This window comes from Parambassis ranga, chromosome 5, assembly GCF_900634625.1.
Source record: "Parambassis ranga chromosome 5, fParRan2.1, whole genome shotgun sequence".
NCBI lineage: Eukaryota > Metazoa > Chordata > Actinopteri > Ambassidae > Parambassis > Parambassis ranga.
In genome coordinates, this window is record NC_041026.1 from 29,855,162 (window position 1) to 29,874,214 (window position 19,053).

At 40.7% G+C, this 19,053-nt stretch overlaps 2 protein-coding genes and 1 long non-coding RNA gene across 5 annotated transcripts; 1 reads left to right on the plus strand and 2 right to left on the minus strand.

Moving 5' to 3' along the window:
* Window positions 1-238: 238 nt before the first annotated feature.
* Window positions 239-3,068, minus strand: LOC114435716 (zinc finger protein 3 homolog). Its single transcript, XM_028405635.1, has 2 exons — window positions 2,837-3,068; window positions 239-1,080 (listed from the first exon to the last, which is right to left on the minus strand). The coding sequence occupies exons 1-2, from the start codon at window positions 3,021-3,023 to the stop codon at window positions 326-328; spliced, it is 942 nt and encodes a 313-aa protein (XP_028261436.1). The 5' UTR covers window positions 3,024-3,068; the 3' UTR covers window positions 239-325.
* A 1,231-nt stretch (window positions 3,069-4,299) lies between these two features.
* Window positions 4,300-12,783, minus strand: zc3h11a (zinc finger CCCH-type containing 11A). 3 transcript variants are annotated; one of them, XM_028405631.1, is made up of 18 exons: window positions 12,691-12,783; window positions 12,355-12,430; window positions 11,287-11,360; window positions 10,647-10,791; window positions 10,439-10,558; window positions 10,027-10,150; window positions 9,759-9,941; window positions 9,608-9,673; window positions 9,352-9,525; window positions 9,105-9,182; window positions 8,890-8,985; window positions 8,733-8,795; window positions 8,115-8,639; window positions 7,493-7,566; window positions 6,910-7,405; window positions 6,629-6,801; window positions 6,261-6,463; window positions 4,300-5,173 (listed from the first exon to the last, which is right to left on the minus strand). In XM_028405631.1, exons 4-18 carry the CDS (start codon window positions 10,698-10,700, stop codon window positions 4,966-4,968), a joined length of 2,637 nt encoding a protein of 878 aa, XP_028261432.1. In that variant the 5' UTR covers window positions 10,701-10,791; window positions 11,287-11,360; window positions 12,355-12,430; window positions 12,691-12,783; the 3' UTR covers window positions 4,300-4,965. The 3 variants fall into 3 exon arrangements, with proteins under 3 accessions (XP_028261432.1, XP_028261434.1, XP_028261435.1); XM_028405633.1 differs by lacking the exon at window positions 12,355-12,430 and having other exon boundaries at window positions 12,691-12,773; XM_028405634.1 differs by having other exon boundaries at window positions 6,916-7,405; window positions 11,287-12,773.
* A 166-nt stretch (window positions 12,784-12,949) lies between these two features.
* Window positions 12,950-14,664, plus strand: LOC114435717 (uncharacterized). Its single transcript, XR_003670607.1, has 3 exons — window positions 12,950-13,074; window positions 13,192-13,307; window positions 13,705-14,664. It is a non-coding gene; the product is annotated as an uncharacterized LOC114435717 (long non-coding RNA).
* The last annotated feature ends 4,389 nt before the right edge of the window (window positions 14,665-19,053 follow it).

Here is a 19,053-nt window from a genome sequence, read left to right on the forward strand (position 1 = left end):
GCACAGTGAAAAAAGTTAGATATTCATCTGAAGTTGTTTATCTGAGGCTTTGTAGCTCACACTATTCACTCAATTCTATGCATTCAGGATGATCAGTCCAGGTACTGCAGATGCAACAGGAATATCTTACTACAGTGCTCTGACTAGTACTACTTGTGTATTACTATATTTATTTGTACTATTTGTGTCAGTCGTGGAAACTAGCTTCCTCTGAGAACATCAACCACCACAATAAATCTACACATACCACTCTTTATTGCACAACGACACACAATCACAGGTACACTGTTAACTTGTTTACAGACATTACAAGCTCCTGCTGCATTCACTTGCAGTGTGGTGCTCGGCTCCAGCCGGACCTCTCTCTGGTGTGCAGCCTGAAGTGTGTGTTGAGATGTGCAGACTGGTTGAAGCATTTCCCGCAGACATGGCATCGGAAAGGCTTCTCCCCGGTGTGAATGCGGTGGTGCCTTTTGAGCATGCTGACTGTGGTGAAGCTCTTGCGGCACACTGTGCAGCTGTACGGCTTCTCCTTTGTGTGCCAGCGCATGTGAACCTCCAGCTGGCAGGCGAAGCTGAAGCCCTTGCCGCACTCTTTGCAGCTGTGCCACCTCTGGATGCTCGGGGCTGGGTGGGATGAGCGAGAAGGTGGCAGCTTCAGGGACCTTACGTTATGGATCTGGATTAAGTGCGTGCTCTGTTTTCCATTTGAGCGAAGCAAATCTGCTTTTTGAGTCCTGTGACTCTTTGCAGTGCTGCAAAAATTAGCTGCTCTGCTGTTTGACTGCACAAGTGACGATAAGCTGCTGGCTGGCTGCTGCTTCCTGGTGTCACCTCCATCGTTCTCCATCTTAATCTCTGTGGATGTTGGCAGAGGTGGGGTGGCGGGTTGAGGATGGGACCTCTGCAGCTCAGCACGACTGCAGCTCCCTTCTTCTAAGTCTCTTACTTCCTGTGAACAATCGTTCTCAATGTTTCTAAGCTTTGGTTCTTCTTTAACTTGTGGCAGCAGCTCCACATTGCTTCTCCAGTCAGACTCACAGAGCTGACCCACTTCTTGGGACTGAACAGAGTGAGACTCTGAAAGATGACAAATGTCACAGTCATCATAGGGATTTAAAAACAACACATATAATTATTTTTCTTTTTTTCTGTTGCATGTTCCAGGACGCAGACTTAAACTCTGAGCCTTAACCTAAGGTGTTGACTGAACCTGAGTTTTGTGTTCCACAGCAGGTAAATCTGAATGTGCTGAGGCTGAGTTTAGTGAGAAAAACAAAAACAAACAAACAAACCAAAAACCACCATTAACGGAGTTATAACACCACAATACACCATGGCAACAGGTGAACACAGAGCACATTTTGTTAACTGTGTTGCAGCATACAGTATTTCTTTAAAAACAGCAGCAGTACTGAAAGATTTTTAGACATACTTGTGATGAACTACCTGTAAAACAGAAATTCACCCTCAGTGGTTTTGTTGGTGCATTCAAACACTTGAAGATTTGTGCTGCCCTTTAAGTGTTTTCATGCTGATACTAACAGCCGGCATGTCTTTCTTTATCTTGTTTCTTCATCTTGTTTTTATCTTGTTGCTCTTAGTGACAAAACTCTTCTTAAAAACATACAATAATTACATTTTGTAAAGAATTCCCTAAGGTCCTGGTTAAGATAACAAGATCGTAATACATAGTAAAGCTAAGGTGGAGGTGGTGTTAGGAGCAGACAGGAAAGCGGTTTAAAGAAAATGACAGTTTAATGTAACTGCAGTTTTACTAATAAAACTACAGATTACAGTTTGTAGGCATAAAATCTGTGGTTGACTTTTTTTAGATGTGCTCACAGTGTGTTCAAAATGTTTAAACATTAAAAACTGATTACATTTCAATACTAGTTAATGGGTTTTTTTTTATTAAAGGAGAATATATTTCAAAATACACACACTTCGTGAAGAGGTTTATTTGCACAATTACATTAAAACTACAGAGCATATTGCATTCAGCTGAGTAAAATAAAACAATGTGTTTTTACGATAGAAGTTCAGTTTTTACGAGAAAAATTAATTCTCTTTTTATGTGGGGGGGGGGGGTTAAGAAAAAAGATAAAGATATATATATAAATATAAAAAAACGTGTATTTCTGCTGTAAAGGTCAACATTTTAACATGGGAGTCTATGGGGATTGACCTCAGCACTCTCTCTCACTCAGCAAAAATGAGCACTCTGATCTGCTAGCTAGATGTAGCACTGTTTTTTAATTAAATTAAACCAATACGGCTTGGGCTTGTTGCATGGAAGATGCATTTGAAATGCACTCAGGCTGGGTACGTGGTGACTCAAGACACAACGGATTTTCCCTCCCATAAAATCAAAGCCTAATTTTTCTCAAATAAACAGACATTTTTTCTCATAAAAACAGAGGCATTTTTGTTTTACTCAAGTGAATGCAATACGCTTCCGTATAAACTGTCTTACAAAAATATGACCTGTTTTTAACGTTTTCTGTTATTTCCTCAGTGGAATGGCGCCCATTTGCAACCTAATGATCCTGAAATATTACTTGTGCTTAGAAACATTCTCAAAGTTTTACACTATCGTGAGGGTTTTTAATCATCACACGCTTTTATAGAAAACCCAATAGAAAGTTCTCCTATACAAATATGCTAATGTTATGGGACACGGAAGGTTTCTCATAGCTAGCTAAACCATGTCGTTCTCTCCATTAGTTTAACTCACTTAAAACTGTGCTGTTTTGAATGGAATCTGACGTGACATGCAGTGCATCAAGTGCAGACAGCCTGTGAATGACAAGCACCCAGCAGCTGTGCTCTTCACCTGGTTGTAGTAGGAGCCGCTGGACGGCTACATTTAGGAGACGTTTGAGTCGCTCGTTCTCCTCCTTAGAGCGCAGGATTTCGCTCTGGTACTCCACCACCGTTTCTTTAACGGCGCGAAAAATCTCCTCTGCGGCCGCTGTCAGCCGGTCATTCAGAAACACGTTTAGCAGCTCCAGCTTGGTCATGTTTTTACCGCTGTCTTTCAGAGGTGGAACGTCCTTATGTTTACATCCACTAAACCGGAAGTAGAATCAAATCTGCGCTTGCGCGTTGTCAGTGTTCACACGTCGCCTAGTGGCCGGGAGGCTCCCAGGATACATACTATTTTTGTTTTTGAAAATATTTAGATGTTTTGTTGAGTAAGCGTAATGAAATAAAAAAAATACTAAATATAAAGAACATTTCTGCCGTTATGCTATTGTCAACATTTTTTTATTTCCAAACCCATTCCTTTTAGTAGGGGAGTATTGAAGCATTTATTAAGAGTGGTGGAGGAAGTACTGAAGCTTGGTAATTAAGTAAAAGTACAATTACCCAGCAAAATACTTAAAGTATTAAAAGTAAAAGTACTCTCGCACTGAATACATATATTTCCATTGCAAAGAATATCTGATCAGGTTAAAATAATCAAAGAAATCATCTTAAAATTAAAATTGACAATGTGTAATTAATATACATTTTTAGTACCCAGTACCAGCTATGGACAGGTCTGTGTCATGAGACAGGCTGTGGGCATCAAGTGAACAGAAAAACAGGCATTCAGCATTTTTACTGTGTAAGTATTCCTGCTTTAGATTAATGTTAATCAGACATTAATGGATGGACTTGTGTTAGCAGACAGTAGCTAACTAGTTAGCTAACGGAGCCAGAGCACCGGCATCATGACTGAGGCACATTATAGAAACACATTTTGCAGTGTGACACCACCTCCATGTCTGACCTCACATCAGTCCAGCAGTACAGTCCAGCACAGTTGTATGAACACAACTGTATTCACAAATGTAACAAGTAACTACAAACGTTGTAGAAATGTAGTGGATTAGAAAGTACAGATAGTAGCTTCAAAATGTAATCGAGTAAAAGTATAAAGCAGTAGTAATATTTTTACCTAAATACATAAAGATTTACGTAAGTACAGTAATGATGTACAAATACTATATAATAGTTACTTTCCACCACCACCACAATAATACAGCCAATGGCTAAGTAAGGAATTGTATGTATTTTCTTAGTATTTAAACTTAAAACGATGTCTAAACCTTCTGAGTTTGACTTTGGCACTTCTGAAATGCCTTTTTGTTTGGTCAATTAGTATTAATAGATTCAGATGGTCATTTAAAGCATTTTATTTACAGTCATTTGTACAAACCACTTTGAACAGAAAGCTTGTGGAAAAAAGTCAAGACATCAGAAAACCTTCTTTCCAGACAAGACAGATAAAATCAACTGAAGACAGCATTGCCAAAATGAAAACATACTTTTTTTAATCTTATAAAGAACATATAAACATCAGAAACAGTCCCTGAGCTGTTTGTTAATAAAGACTGTACTTAGACATTGGTTCAAGGTATGTCCCAATCTAAAGACATGTTTCCAAAAACACAAATATTAAAAAAAAAACTAAAATGACAGTGTCAGGGAGAAGGTACTCCAGAAACCAACTCAGAAACAACCATTTCATGCACTCACATATAAAAAAAACCCACAGTTGGGGACAGGATACTGTAAGTACAGCAGTATTTCTATGTTGAGCTCTTTCTTTGCATACACAGTATACATATATGACTTCTCTCTAAAATACTTCTAGCATCCAGCCTGAAAAACTAAGGAGAACAACTGCTCTTGAACGTCTTTCTATTTTTACTGTAGGGCCTGAAAAGCTGGATGATGATTACAAAACAGAAATGATAAAGAAAATCTCAGTCCTGCAAGAATAACTCCTTAAACAACCACGTGGGCAGGAAATGAAAGGAAACAACTGATGAGAGAAGATGTCTAAAACGTAAGTGGTAGCGATTAAGAACCTTAAGTTTAAAATAAGTTTGAGTTTTAAGAACAAAATGTCTTTGAAACGCTTATTGTTAATGAGATGTAGAGGTTTGGGGCAGATTGTGCTCGCTTCAGCCCTCAGCTATCAATCATTTCTGACAGTTCCTGCAGCAGGTCATCCTCACCGATGGCAGGGTCCACATCGTCCTCTAGTTGATCATCTGTGAACTCATTGATTAGGTCTTCGAAGTCATCCACGGCGGAAGCAGCAGAGGTAGAGGCAGCACGGGATGCTGCTACACTGGATCTCCGTGGTTTGGACTGAGTGGGAGTATTGGGAACTGGGCTGAAATACAGAGGTTTGTTAACTACATTTCTGCATTTATGTCAGGTGAAAAATCTTTAGAATTGAACTAGAATTGTTTCATGTATTTATAATATGTTTAGGGCTGCAACGACTAGTCGACTAATAGTCGGCGGCAAAATTTGGCAACAATTTAGTAGTATTTTTTTACCCCCCGTAACTAAAAATGCCCCGCGACAACAGTCCCTACAAGTACAATTTGAATTTTGAATCAAATAAATTACAAGTGAGGACAGGTCCGCTGCAGCTACAGCCACGCTCATATGCCACAAGTGTGCAACAAGATGCCACCGGTTCTCCCCGACTAGAGACTTGAACTTCAACAGGAAATTCCTCATTAGATTTTAGATAAATTTACCCTGAGTGCACTAAACTGGCAAAGATAGCTTGTGTGATCGCATCTTCAGTGTGCCTGCAGAGAGAGAAAGAGGTGTGTCTGCAGAACCGCATCAAAACATATAGGCTACTCATTGCAAGTTGCAGAGACACCGCACACTTCTTTACATTTTAATTTAGCTGTGGTAGCCTACAATTTACTGCAGGTAAAACACATTATAAACTGCCTGAAACAGGTCAGGCGATCTTTTTCAGTTAATATAGTTTTTATCGAGGCTATTTAAATACGCATATAGCAAACTGACTATTTTTTTTTTAATTTCCTGCTGGCAGCATGCAGCGTTATTAAAATGGGATGAGCCCATCGCGATGTGTTTCTGTTTTTGCAATTTTATCACATTAAAAGAGCGCAGCCTTGTGCAGTATTTATTAGAAGTTATGTCTCTCTCTCCCTCTCTTGCTTCTCTGCGCTGTCACGTAAGGACGTCATGTTCATAAACTTTATCAAACAACCCTAAAAGCGTAACGCATTTGCGGAGAATGATTCTAGTTAGTCGACTATTGAAATAGTCATTAGTTGCAGCCCTAGATATGTATGCCAGCAACATCTTGGGCAGTACTATTTAATACCAGGAATAATCACATCCATCCCTACACGTGGCTTGGTTAATGTTTTACAGTAACAGATTTCCTTCTATTTCTACAAAGTGTAAAGCTGTCTGTGGATCTTTACCTCTGGGGGACAGTGCACGCCTCTCTAGTAGCAGCTGCATTAGCAGCTGGCTGGGATTCTTTGCCAGGACTCTTCTTGAAAACAGAGACTGTCTGAAGGTCCTCTCTCAGAGGACTGGAGCTGGAGCCACAATCCAGAGAGGTGCTGGGACTATGGGGCACAGCAGAACTAAGCTGTGCTTCTGCACTGAATGAAGGGAACGCCTGTCAATGGTGCAAAAGTGAGAGGGGTCATTACACAAGTTCAGTGCATAAATATAATATGCATGAAAATAAACTTACATTTAACAGAAAGCACTTGGGGAATACTGCAATTTTTGATTAATGTGAAATGAGATGCATCGAATTAATATTACTTGTCCAACCTACCTGTCTGTCTCTGCATGCCGTCTCCTGCAGTGGCTCCTCCTGCACTGTGGAAGCGCTGTTCAGAGGTTTGACAGCAGCTACGGCAGATCGCTCTGCTCCCTTCCTCTTCTGGCCTGGCTTCACTTGCACTGCAGGTTTCATGACAGATGGCTTCACATTCAGTTTGGGCCTCACTGGAAAAAACAAAAACAGTTCAATTAATTTATGATGAAAAGATTGTTCTGTGCTTAAGACATATATTTTAAGAGTTGTTTCTCAACACTCTCCTGGTGTGTACAAACCTTTACCTTTGGTGTCTGTTGCTGGAGATTTCTTCTGAGTTGTCGCAGCTTCAGCAGTTGGATCTTGTGAAGATACTCCTGCCTGCTTGGCTGGTAATAGTGCAGTGGTGGTCCTGGTGTGTTTGTTTGAGGTCTGCCTGGAGCTGTTCATGGACTGCTGGGGAGGAGAACCCGCCTTCACTGGGACACAGGCCACGGTTGTATCAGGAGTAGCAGTGCTACTTTGGGGTGATGCAGCCTTGGATTTGAGTGTTACAAGGTTACAAACAGGAACTTTTTGGGTGGGAAGGGTAGAATCAGGGTCTGCAGTTGTGGAGGAGGGTGATGAAGAGCCTGTGGATGCAAGACCAATTTTAAGATTCCTTTTCAGTGTAACAGCAACAGTCTGGTTCTGAGGAGGCTCTTCTTCAGAAGAGCTTTTGGCCTGCATTTCTTGTTTTCGAAGGCGTTTCTCTCGCATGATCTCCTCAAAGGTCTTGACCTTTACGTTATTGGTCTGAAAAGACAGAAACATTACTGTCACCTTAGGCTGGCAGCATACAGAGTTCCCTCAACCAGCACTGCAGGATCTTATGAAACATACCTCAGATGCAGCAGCAGGGGTTTTCTGTGGCTTCACTGTCAATTCAGCACTCTTCTCTGTAGCAGTGTTGGCTTCTAAGTAAATGTAAAATTTACAAATTAGTGGTTCAAAAACACAGTAGAAACATTGTGTGTGTTTAAGCCTAAAAGGGCTGTCAACAGTTCTACATGTATTTCTGTGAGGATGTTAGGGGGACACAGAAGGGTGGGTAAGGATGATCTTATTTATATAGTGTTGCTCAAAGTGTTTTTACTCAAATCTGTCCATGTCTGGTTAAAAACAAAGCTGTAAATCAATAGTTTGTTGTTTTTGACTGTTTATCCTCAAGCCTTATAATTTTGGTCTGGTATGTTTTGTGTCTCTATGTAGGAGAACCCCTGGGTTGAGTGAGCTAGAGACAGTGCAGAAAAGGAGCCACACTTGCACATATATCCACCTCTGGGATGAATTTCCTAACTCACAAGAAGGGCATTTTGTTTCTTTGATTGACTGATTACAAGTATCAGCAGACAGTAAATATTAAATGACTTGAATATAAGGGAAATATGTTTAGGACAACCCAGTTGCCTATATAAAACACACAGAGAAACAAACTATGAAAACTTAAACAGTGCTGTCTTACTTTGGGAGGCCTGCTTTTTGATGTGCAGTAGGGCAGGCTTCTTGGCACCATTCTCCTCAGCATCTGTGTTCTTCCTCTTTTCAGCCTCTTTGGACTGCTGCACCTGGATTCTTGTAGCCTTCTCCCTGCGGATCTCTTCCAAGGTCTTTACTTTAACTTCTGTTACGTTTGTGGGCTCAGGATCAAGACCAGCTGTCTCCGACTCCTTTTGTGTCTTGCTTGGACCTTTCTCCACTGTGTTATTAGCTGTTGTAGGGCTTGAATTCTGCTCCTCCTGCCTTTTTTTCTTGGCCCGAAGGATTTCAGAAAACGTTTTGACATGTCTGTCTGACGTATCTTTCACAGTGATGGCTCGCTTGATGCCTTTGGTTGCTGTTTTGGTTGTGGTATTTTCTGGAGCCACAACTGAAGGGGCATCTTTGTGACTCTGACACTGTGACTTCGCTGCCTTCTCCTGTTTGATCTCCTCCAGAGTTTTGATGCGGACCGGCTCAGGAGTCTTTTTTGACATCAGACTAGTCTCAGCTATGATAAAACAATAAATGATGTTTTTTTTTAAATATTTAATACCATTCTACAAACAATCAAAAGAAACTGATTTTTTAAGAGATCCCTCACCTGACTGAGTGGTTGCAACTGAACCAGAAGGCATTCCAAGCCTTTCTTTTATAGGTTTCACAACTAAAGAAGTAGAGGAAAAACAAGTCAACATATAACACATAGCAGAACTTAGAAAAGAGTTGCATGATTGTGAGCTAGTTTTAAGAGTACTCACGCTTCTGAGGGAGCACTGATGGTGGTTGTTCATCCACAACTCTGCCAAGACGATCAGCCAAACTCCTTTTTAGTGGAACAGCTTCATTCTTCACACCTACAACAAACACAAATCATGAGACACTCTACATCTCTACATCAGGGTTTTCCAATCAACCACTGATTGCTATCAGCTGTTATCAGCATTTGAGATCAGCAACAAGAGTGCCCATTTACCAGCACTAGGAATCTTCCTGCCTAGTCTTTCTGCCATGCTGCCTCTTGGCCTTGAAGCTTCCTCATACATAAGTGAGCCTAGGTTGAAGAAGAGACCATGTAGTGATTGAGAACAGGAGGAAACAGTTTTGGGGTAGATATCACACATACAAAATGGCAGACAAAAAACCCTTAGTGTTTCCACAAGATAAAAGGCCTGAATATCCAATACACACGTACACAGAAAGAGAACTCTAATGGCAATTACCATCTCTGTCCTCAAAAACGGGTGGTTGAAAAGGTGACTGGATGTTTTCTTTCTCTCCATTGGTTGAGGTTTCAGCACACTGTAGGGGGAAGCCTGCTCTCTTCATGCTGGCCTTCAGGGCTTTTCGAAGCCGGATCTCCTCCAAAGTGCTCACACCAAAATTTAGAGAATCGCCTGTAAAGACACCATTGTCTCATAAAAATGTTGTCATGCTAAATTAAAATGTCAGACACAAACTGTCTCTCTTGTGTCAAACCTGATTTGGCTAGCTTCCTAGGTGGAGGGCCGACCTTGCCATCCTCTCCCTCCTCTGAGAACTGGTCTGGAAGCACAAGGATATGGAGGGGTGAGGATCAGAGAACTGGGGTAAATACACAGAAGTAGTATTTGTTAAAAATCACACTCACCATCTTCATCCTCGTCATCATCTGCTGGATTAATCACAACAGGTGGGTGGGTGGGGCTTGGTACTGGTTCCAAAGTTTCTGTCTTTATAACACCTCTGAGCTGAGGGTTAGCTGTGGTTGGGAGTGGAGCCGCTGGTGGTGGGGGAGGTTCTTCATGTTGCTGCTCCTCAGTCTTGATCACACCTGAAGAAAACAAACACACTGTCTTTAATTTGTTTCACGTGGAGTTATATTATGGACTTTGTCTATTGATTCTGTGCTCACTCACTTTTATCAGGTTGGACAAAGATGCCTTGTATGTAGCGAGGCTTTTCATGGAAGAAAGCACAGTGTGGCTTCTTGCAGCCAGCTGGCTGGTTCTCCCAATAACAAGGGATCTCTTTTCTGTTTTTCTGTTTTATTAAAAAAAGATTACCATGTTATAACATGTTCTTCAACATATTTTATTCAGCCACATATTTAAGGCAAGCACCCAGACAGAAATATACTAATATATTTATAATACATTGCAATTGTTTTTCCTGACAGGTCCAGAGGCAGGAGTGAAGCTCTTGCCCCAGGTTTACAGGGAAATCATTTTTTACCCTTCGTTTAGGACCATTCAAGACACATACAGCCTTGAGTGGGCAAAGCTTGAAGGAAAATTTTTTAGCGTAAAGTAACATAGAAATATCGCTTACTGTGATCTCCATGTGACGAAACTTGCAGACAGCACGAAAGCATCGTCCTTCTTGCCAGAGGTTGCAGACTGTCTCATTGCCCATAGCTGCCTCACAGTGTCTGAATGGGCAGCTGTCTCCCTGCACAATAAATCAAAAAAGTAAGCTCCCCTTTAATCACCAAATCTTGACTTCTGTACAGAAGGTGATTGTGTTTAAAGTTTCTTACTTTACTGCAGGTGGAATAGAAGAAGAAGTAGCAGTCATCCCCATGGTTGGTCATAGTAATGCTGGTACGAGCCCTGGGTGGCGGTGATGAAGTTATGATCTTAAAACCCAGCAACTGGTTCTCTTCAGGGCCAACAGGAATCTCCCTGACAGCAAAGAGCACAGACACATTTGGAACACCAACTCCGTGCCACCTTTCAAACATAACTTCTAATTTAATTTAAGGCTGCTACTAATAAGCCAGCGAGTCATTTTCAGTTACTTTATAAAAAACAGGAGTATGATGCATTCATTGTGTTAAACTTATGAGTGCTGTCATTTTAGGGCAGCAGGGTTTTTCAGGTGACACAGGCCTATACAACTTAGAACTTTAACCAACTATGCTTCTGAGGACAAATATTTCTTACATTAGTGGTCTGTTTGTTTGAGCACACCAAATATCAGACTGAGAACTTATTAGCAAATATGCCTTCATCTTTGGCTATGACATTTAACTATGACACATAAGAGGAAATGATAGAGAAGCCAAAATAAATATACTGTAGCATAAGAGACAACAAAACAGTAGGAGGAAAAAATGAATAAAGCTTTTAAAATGTCTAATAACCATTCAACAATAAGCTAATATTGTCCACCTTTACCTGAGGTGGTCGAGAAGTATTCTCCCTCGTTGAGTACACTGCTGGTGGGGTGTCTCCGTGGTGGGTAGGGAGTCCTGAAGGAACACTTGATCCGTGAGATAACAGGAAAAGTGGGGTGGGTCGCCCAGAGACACTTGTCTTCCTACGACATCTTATTTTCTCCGCCAGACTGCTAAACTTTACTGATGGTTGATGCAATAGAGTCCTTTTGTGATTTTTTTTATTACTATTACTTGGGGTGGCTAATGAAAGGAAATAAATAAGGGGAGATAAACAGCCAGACAGGGGGGGAAAGAAAAAAATGCTTAATTGCAAAAAGTAGAGAGGGGGCATGTAGGTAGATGAAGAAAAAAAAATCAGCCTCTTCTTGGGAGCTCTTGGTCACATTTAGCACACTTTTGGGTGTTGGCAATGGCAAAAAATGGACAGGATCTTCAGCTGTTGGTTACCAATGCTGAAGAGGGGAAAAAAATCTTCGGTATTCTCATGGGGGGGAACTATCCATATCCAGGGACTCCATAACAGGGCCAAGCTGATGGTTTAAATCCTACAAATCAATCAAAAAACTTCCCAGAGAACTGAAAATGGGTTATTAAGAGAAAGAGACAGACAGCACAAACACGGAGACATTTCCATACAGAGGTACAGCAACATGAGACAGATATTAGATCCAGGTTACCCGTCATACTCACTGACACTGAATATTAAAGGCCCATATTTATATATTTTAAGTATCGAATCTGGTTTTCTTTTAGAAAATGCAGGCCTGTTTTGTTCTGTGGCCCCACACTGGACGTCTTCAACCAGAACGCCTTGGTTTTTGATCGACACTGACCACTGCAGGCCGAGGACACCCCACAAGAGCTGCAGTTTGTTTTCTTGTTCTGACCGTTTGGTTCAGCTATCATAATTTAACCATTATCGAAGTGGATCAAATCCCTCCAGTTGACCATTTTTCCTGATTCCACCATATCGCCTTTAACAAAAAGGTGTTCACTAAATACAATGGCGGGTCGATATATAATCAGAGCCCAAAACCAAACATTGAACAAGCAATCGCATACTTACTGTTGAATAATAAAAAGTAGTCCAAAGCTAGCTGGAACAAACTACAAGCGATTCCCAGCAGAGATGGAAAAATCTACTGTTAAAAAATAACACCGAGGCAATTAGGATCAATATTTGGCCTGGCTAAACTGTCTCTATATTTACATCGGCAAATTATGCTCGCATATGGCTATTTTGCACATGATATATAACAGAGGCCTATCGAGACGTTATCGTTAGCTAAATGTCAGGACGGACGTTTTTTTCCAACTGCCGTGGTTTTGACTCATAAATATTATAATGTTACAATTTAACAGGCAAATATGTGATACGAAAAGTGCATGTAGTGTTAATTACCCTTTGGAGATTTAAAATGATTTAAAAAGTTGCAAAATGTAAGAAAGTGTACGTCCCGCTTCGTTGAATGTCGTAGCCGCACTCAGACTAAAGCAAAATGGCGGCAGTGGGATAAAAATATGAGGACGGGCCAGGCCTCCAGTGTGTGACGTTCATGTTACGTTTAAAAATCGTAGATGCGAAAACTTTATAGTGTACGGAAACGTATTGCATTCACTTGACAGAAATATTTTCTGAGAAAACTTTTTTTACGAGTTATATTTTCAGTTTTTACGACTAATAATTTTTTAACCCACTCACTCGAAGGCTATCGAGGGGCTGACACGACCGTAGTGTTGCTGTTGGGTGCTAAACTAAAACGCTTCGAAGTTAATGAGTTAGCAGGTAAGTACGTTGTTATTTACAAACCTACCAATTTCCAAAACAAAGCAGACGGCAGTATACTTAATTGTGCTTGGCATATTTAAAACGTCTATCTGTTTCTTTTTTACATTTTTACAGAGCATGCTATGGCCACATGTTCAAATAACCCCCTGCCACAAGATGATGGTCTGTGGACATTTCTTAAGAGTCGCGGTGTTCCTAAGGAGAATATTCTGAAGATGCAGCAGGAACATGTAAGTCTCTGCACAATCATTTCTGCAGTGTATTAAATATTAACGTTTTGTTAGGCTTAACTGCATTATTTTATATTTTGCTAAATCTAATATATATTTGTCTATATTGCACTGTCCCTTTATTAAACAAACTCAGCCTAACCTAATATATTAAGTATCTTTATATTTTCACATTTTTCCCAATAGTTTCCTTTTTTATGTCAAACACCTAACCTCACAAACTGCCCTCCAATTTCATAATTGCTGTAGTATAAGAATGAATACATTACAGATGTTTATATGGTAGCTACAAATGTTCTGGAGGTACATGCCATGAATGAATAATTCTTAGTATATTTTATGTCTGTTGTACTTAAGACAGCCAGCATGTCTTAATGTTATTATTCTCACTTTACAGATTGACTCTTCAGTGGTTGGAGAAGTTGATGATGTAACACTGGCTGCTTATATTCCAGCATATGGTGATAGGATTGCTACAAGGCATTTCCTTATGTAAAAGCAGAGAAAAGGTGGAGCTGACCCAAAAAAACTGTCTTTGTTAGAAAAACTTAAAAGAAAAATGGAAATTAAAAGCAACAAAGATCAGGATTATAAGGAGGTGCATCCCAGGCCACTACCACAGATTCATCTAAAAAATAACAAAAGCGCTTCAAAGATGACAAAAAAAAATCGAGCTGGGATGGATACATGATAAGAAACTGGTGAGAAAAAGCAATGGTGGAGGAACCAGTTATTGATATTTCCAAGAGTGCCACCAAAAAAGACATTCTGACACATGCAAAGAGTTTAGTCACAGTATTGTTGACTTTGAGGAAGCACACCTTGCTGAGAATATTAGTGTGGGAGAGCTCTATGAAACATACAAATTAGGGATGCTAAGATTTTATTTACTAACAGACTGTCTGACCAATGAAGAAGGCATGTTTGCAGAACTGGATGGATCTGGTAAAGAGGCTGATGCATCTAGAACAGACAGACAACAGAAAAACACAACAGACATTTTTGAACAGCTCCAGAACACAGAAGATATTGAACTGCAGACACATATTGTAGAGGTGAATGGGCAAGGTAAAACCAATATGCCAGCTGTTGATGTTTTTGATATAACATCTTTGTCATGATTTGGTTATTTGTGTTTTTTAAGTTTATTCTTAGTTTTCAGGTTATTTTAGGTTTCTTAGTGTTCCCTGTGTTGTCTTGTTTCTGGCAGTCTTTGTGAAGTTACTTGGGTTCTGTCCTGTTTTATTTTGAAAGTCCTGTCTCCCTTGTGTTTGTCTGTATGTTTTACTTCCCTTGTGTTCCCGCCTTTTGGTGATTGTTTGCCCCTTCCTAATGTGTTTCACCTGTGTCCTGTTCATTGTCTTAAGTCCTGTGCTCCCCTTTGTCTGTGCCAGATTGTCTCGTCACCTTAGTTTCTCCTGCGTTGCTGTACGTTTTTGGATCGTTTCTTTCTTGGGTTTCTTCTGCTTTCTTAGTTTGGTTTAGTATTTTTGGAGTTTGGTTTTGTTATTGTTCTGTTTGCAATAAAACCTCTCCTTGGCATGCTTTCTGCCTGCGCCTGAGTCCTGCTTCCACCGCACTTGACAATCTTTGTGCAATACATCAGAAGTCATTATTGTTACTAGTCAGAGTGGACCATTTTTAGGTGTTCTTGATGATACGGTCCCATTTGAGCCTATCATTGTGATAGAAGAAGCACAAACTGGCCCTAACTATACCTCAACTACTATCCAATCTGAAGCAGCTGACTTCAATTGTCATTATAGACGAGACACAAACTAGCGCCAACACGGACACCTCAATGCCTTTTCATTCAGAGGTGGAACCTGCTGGTCCACTAAGTCCTTCTTATGAATCTTTACATGTGACAGTGAAACTTCACAGAGTGAATCTCTTAGATGAAATGGTTACACAGTTCAAGGATGAAGCAATGATGAGCTACTCTTTGAAATACAGTTTCATTAATTAATGAAGTGGGTGCAGATGCTGATGGTGTGTCCAGGGATGTATATGTTGCCTTCTGGGTGGAATTTTTGGACTGTGCAGCAGAGGATGCAGATGTTAGGGTTCCATCCTTATCCCCAAAATGGCAAGAGGAAGAGTGGAGATCTGTTGGTAGAATATTGGTGAAGGGATTTAAGGACCATGGATATTTTCCTTCTCGCCTGGCCCCGGCCTTTACAGCTGCTGTCACATTTGGTGAACATTCTGTCTCTCCTGATTTACTGTTTGATTCCCTGATGTTGTATCTGAGCCAGTCTGAGCCAGATATCTTGTCCACTGCTTTGCAAGAGACTTTAGTTGGTGATGATCAAGATGAACTCCTTGATCTCATGGATCGCATGGGAGTAAAAACAGTCCCATCACAAGACAACCTGAAAGCTGTGCTTCTCCAAGTGGCCCACAAACAAATAATACAGCAACCACAATATGCACTGGATAATATAGCAGCACTTGCAGGACCACCTCTGAGGTAGTGTTTCCAAAGTGTGCAAGAAATGCAGAAGATGTACGATGATCTTAAACCAACAACACGAAAGGTGTTAAAACTGATTACAGCCTCTCCAGTTACTCCAGCCGAGAACCAATCTCTCTGGTTCTTAAATCAATACATCAGGGGACTGGATGAGGTTGGCCTCCGGAAAATGTTGCGATTTGTGACCGGGTCTGATGTCATATGCGTCAAGGAAATTGAAGTCATATTCACCCATGTGGAAGTGCTAGCACGACGGCCCATTGCACACAATTGTGGCTCTACTTTGGAACTGCTGTCAACTTACAACAGCTATCCAATGCTGAAAGGGCTGAAATAGAGGCTATACTGTCCGCCAACTTTTATAGAATGGACATTGCATAAATGCCCCTCTCTCACTCAGGCACATATACATCCATTTCACTTTGTTCTGTGTGTGTTCATGAATATCAATTGTTGTTTTATCAACAAAGTCGTCACTTGACCAAAAATGTCAGGGAGTGTTAGACAGCGGACACAAATGCAGAGTAGCCAGTAGTAGAAAGCAAAACTCAGTCCTTTAATACAGTCCAAGGTTCAGTTCACAGATAATCAGTCGGCGAGGCAAAGGTACAAAAGGGCACAGGCAAAAACGGTAGTCAAAATCAGTTGCGGTCAAACACAAGATAATCCAGGGAAGTCAAGACACCTGAAACAAGAGGAAGACAGTGAATACAAAATTAAAAAAATAACTCAGTAAAACTAGAACTAATGCAAAAGAAAATGAACTACAAAATAAAAGCCCTGGCTCAAACCATGACAAAAAATTAAATATGCAAATAGTGTTTACTGCTAAGATGCAATTTCATTAGGCAAAATAACAGCTTATAGTAGTTTTGTATAGAGATGTCTGCCTATCTTAACTATTGTAGTTTGTATAATGTTGGCAGGATGTCTTTTTTGTGATTACAGATGTTCACATTTGAAAACCATGTCAGGGATTGTGATGGCAGACACAAATGCAGACTTAGCCGGAGGTGAAAACAAACTCAGTTCCTTTAATATTAGCCAGGGTTCAGTACACGGGCAAAGGTACAAACAACAAAAGGCATAACCGTAGTCAAGAATCCAAGGTCAAAACACTAGAGAATCCAAACACAGGGCTGAACGCTGAAACACCACAAAAACTCACAAAAACCGACAGGCTATAGAAAGGCTGGAACACTTGGATTACTCGCAAGACAAACAAGAAGGAGGAAACACACAGACTTTATACACAGGAGGGCGGGAAGATAATAGGACACAGGAGAAGCACATTAGGGCGGAGCAGGTAATCAACAGGAGGAGGGAACACACACACACACACAAGGAAGGAAGTCCAAACACCAGAAACAAGAGGGAGAACAGTGACTACAAAATAAAACAGGAAATAACTGGTAAAACTAGAACTAATGCAACAGAAAAAGAACTACAAAATAAAAGACCTGGCTGAAACCATGACATGAAAGGCTTTTGATCCCTTAGTGCTTACAATTTCTCTGTTGAATACTGTTACTCTAAAATACAAAATTATCACCCACCATCAATTCAGCCTTTTATGTTTACATACAGTTATGTAATGTTACATAATTGGTGGTGTCAATCCAGCATAAGTCAACAGAATCTTTCATTTAGATTTATTAGTTTTATTGTTAGCTAGTATCTTTGTTGTAATGTAACATTGGTAAATTACACATAAATCATATAGTCAAATTTCATGTTATTATTTGACAACAACTGAAACAAACATAAAAAATGACATAATGCTTAATATACATAATGCAAATAGAAAAATAACTTGCACTGCTGTCTCTGGATAGTATATTGCCCAATGCAGGTTAAAACTGAACTGTGGTCAGATGTGTATTTAGGTCATAGACATACACTTCTAGTGACAATATGCCATATGATATTTGATAAAAAATATATTTGACAGAATATGATAATGTATTAATTGATTAAGGTCTATGCCTATAGTTACCCTGACATGAATCATGTTTCCACAATCATGGTATGAAGTGATTACCAACATCAGGTGTTTTGCTGTGGGTTAATGCTCACATTTAGTCATTTGTGATCAAAAAAGGTAAACATGTATGTAAGAACGTAAAAACAAGTAAAGCTCAATAGCTTTCTCTGGAGAAGTGGGTGGATGAAGACTGTTCTCTGCCATAGCAAGGCAACAAATGTCAAACACAGTATCATCACATGGATATGGTCGCCTCTGCAGGCACTCCTCCCTGCAGGCCATATACAAGATAGAGAAAAGATATGATTATAGAAAAAAGTTAAACATCTTACCTCTATCAATTCGAGACAACTGTATCAGACTTTTGTCTAGGAAGTCACTAGAGTAGTAGAAACTCTCCTTTAGATCCTGAAATACATTCATCCAGTACTGTGCCTGTTGCTTCCTTAAGAACCCCCACCAGCACTCTATGCGTTGGTTGTGATTGCTTGAGCCAGACAAATAACATCTTTGCGAGAATTCGTCCATATGATCATGTCTCATGAACATTTGCATCTGCTTTACATAACAGTTCTCTGTACCTTGGTCCGTGCGGATTCATACTCTCGTGGAGTATGTGTGTAGCCAGGTGAGGAGACAGCTGGAGAGACTCAAACAGGGAAAGGCCGCTGGTCCTGACCGCATCAGTCCATGGGTGCTGAAGAACTGTTCCAGCCAGCTGTGCGGAGTACTGCAGCACCTGTTAAACCAGAGCCTTCATCTTCAGATGATTCCAGTGCTATAGAAGACATCCTGCCTGGTCCCAGTGCTGACTGCACTGACCTCACCACCGACCTCACTGCACTGTCTCACCTCAGACCCCTGGTTAGCCCCTTCCAAGACCCACTGCAGTTTACATATCAGCCTGAGGTCGGGGTTGATGATGCAGTGACATATCTGCTGCAGAGGGCGTACTCCTCCCTGGACAGACTGAACACCACAGTGCGGGTCATGTTCTTTGATGTCTCTTCTGCCTTCAACACCATCCAGCCGGGACTGTTGAGGATTAAATTAGAGAAGCCGCAGGTGGATGCTCCCTTAGTCTCGTGGATTGACGACTACCTGGCAGGCCGACCACAGTTTGTGGGACTGCAGAGCTGTGTGTCTGACACCCTGACCAGCAACACTGGGGCTCCTCAAGGAACTGTGCTGTCTCCCTTTCTATTCACCACCTACACAGCTGACTTCCAGTACTGCTCTGAGACGTGTCAACTTCAGAAGTACTCGGATGACACAGCCATAGTTGG

Excerpts from the sequence above, each read along its gene's own strand:
- LOC114435716 (XM_028405635.1), bottom strand. The coding sequence starts at position 3,023 with ATGACCAAGCTGGAGCTGCTAAACGTGTTTCTGAATGACCGGCTGACA. Across the intron at positions 1,081-2,836 it reads GCGGCTCCTACTACAACCAG|AGTCTCACTCTGTTCAGTCC; the intron begins GTGAAGAGCACA and ends GTCATCTTTCAG.
- zc3h11a (XM_028405631.1), bottom strand. The coding sequence starts at position 10,700 with ATGACCAACCATGGGGATGACTGCTACTTCTTCTTCTATTCCACCTGC. Across the intron at positions 7,406-7,492 it reads CCCCTGCTGCTGCATCTGAG|ACCAATAACGTAAAGGTCAA; the intron begins GTATGTTTCATA and ends CTGTCTTTTCAG. Across the intron at positions 6,802-6,909 it reads AACAGACACCAAAGGTAAAG|TGAGGCCCAAACTGAATGTG; the intron begins GTTTGTACACAC and ends TGTTTTTTCCAG.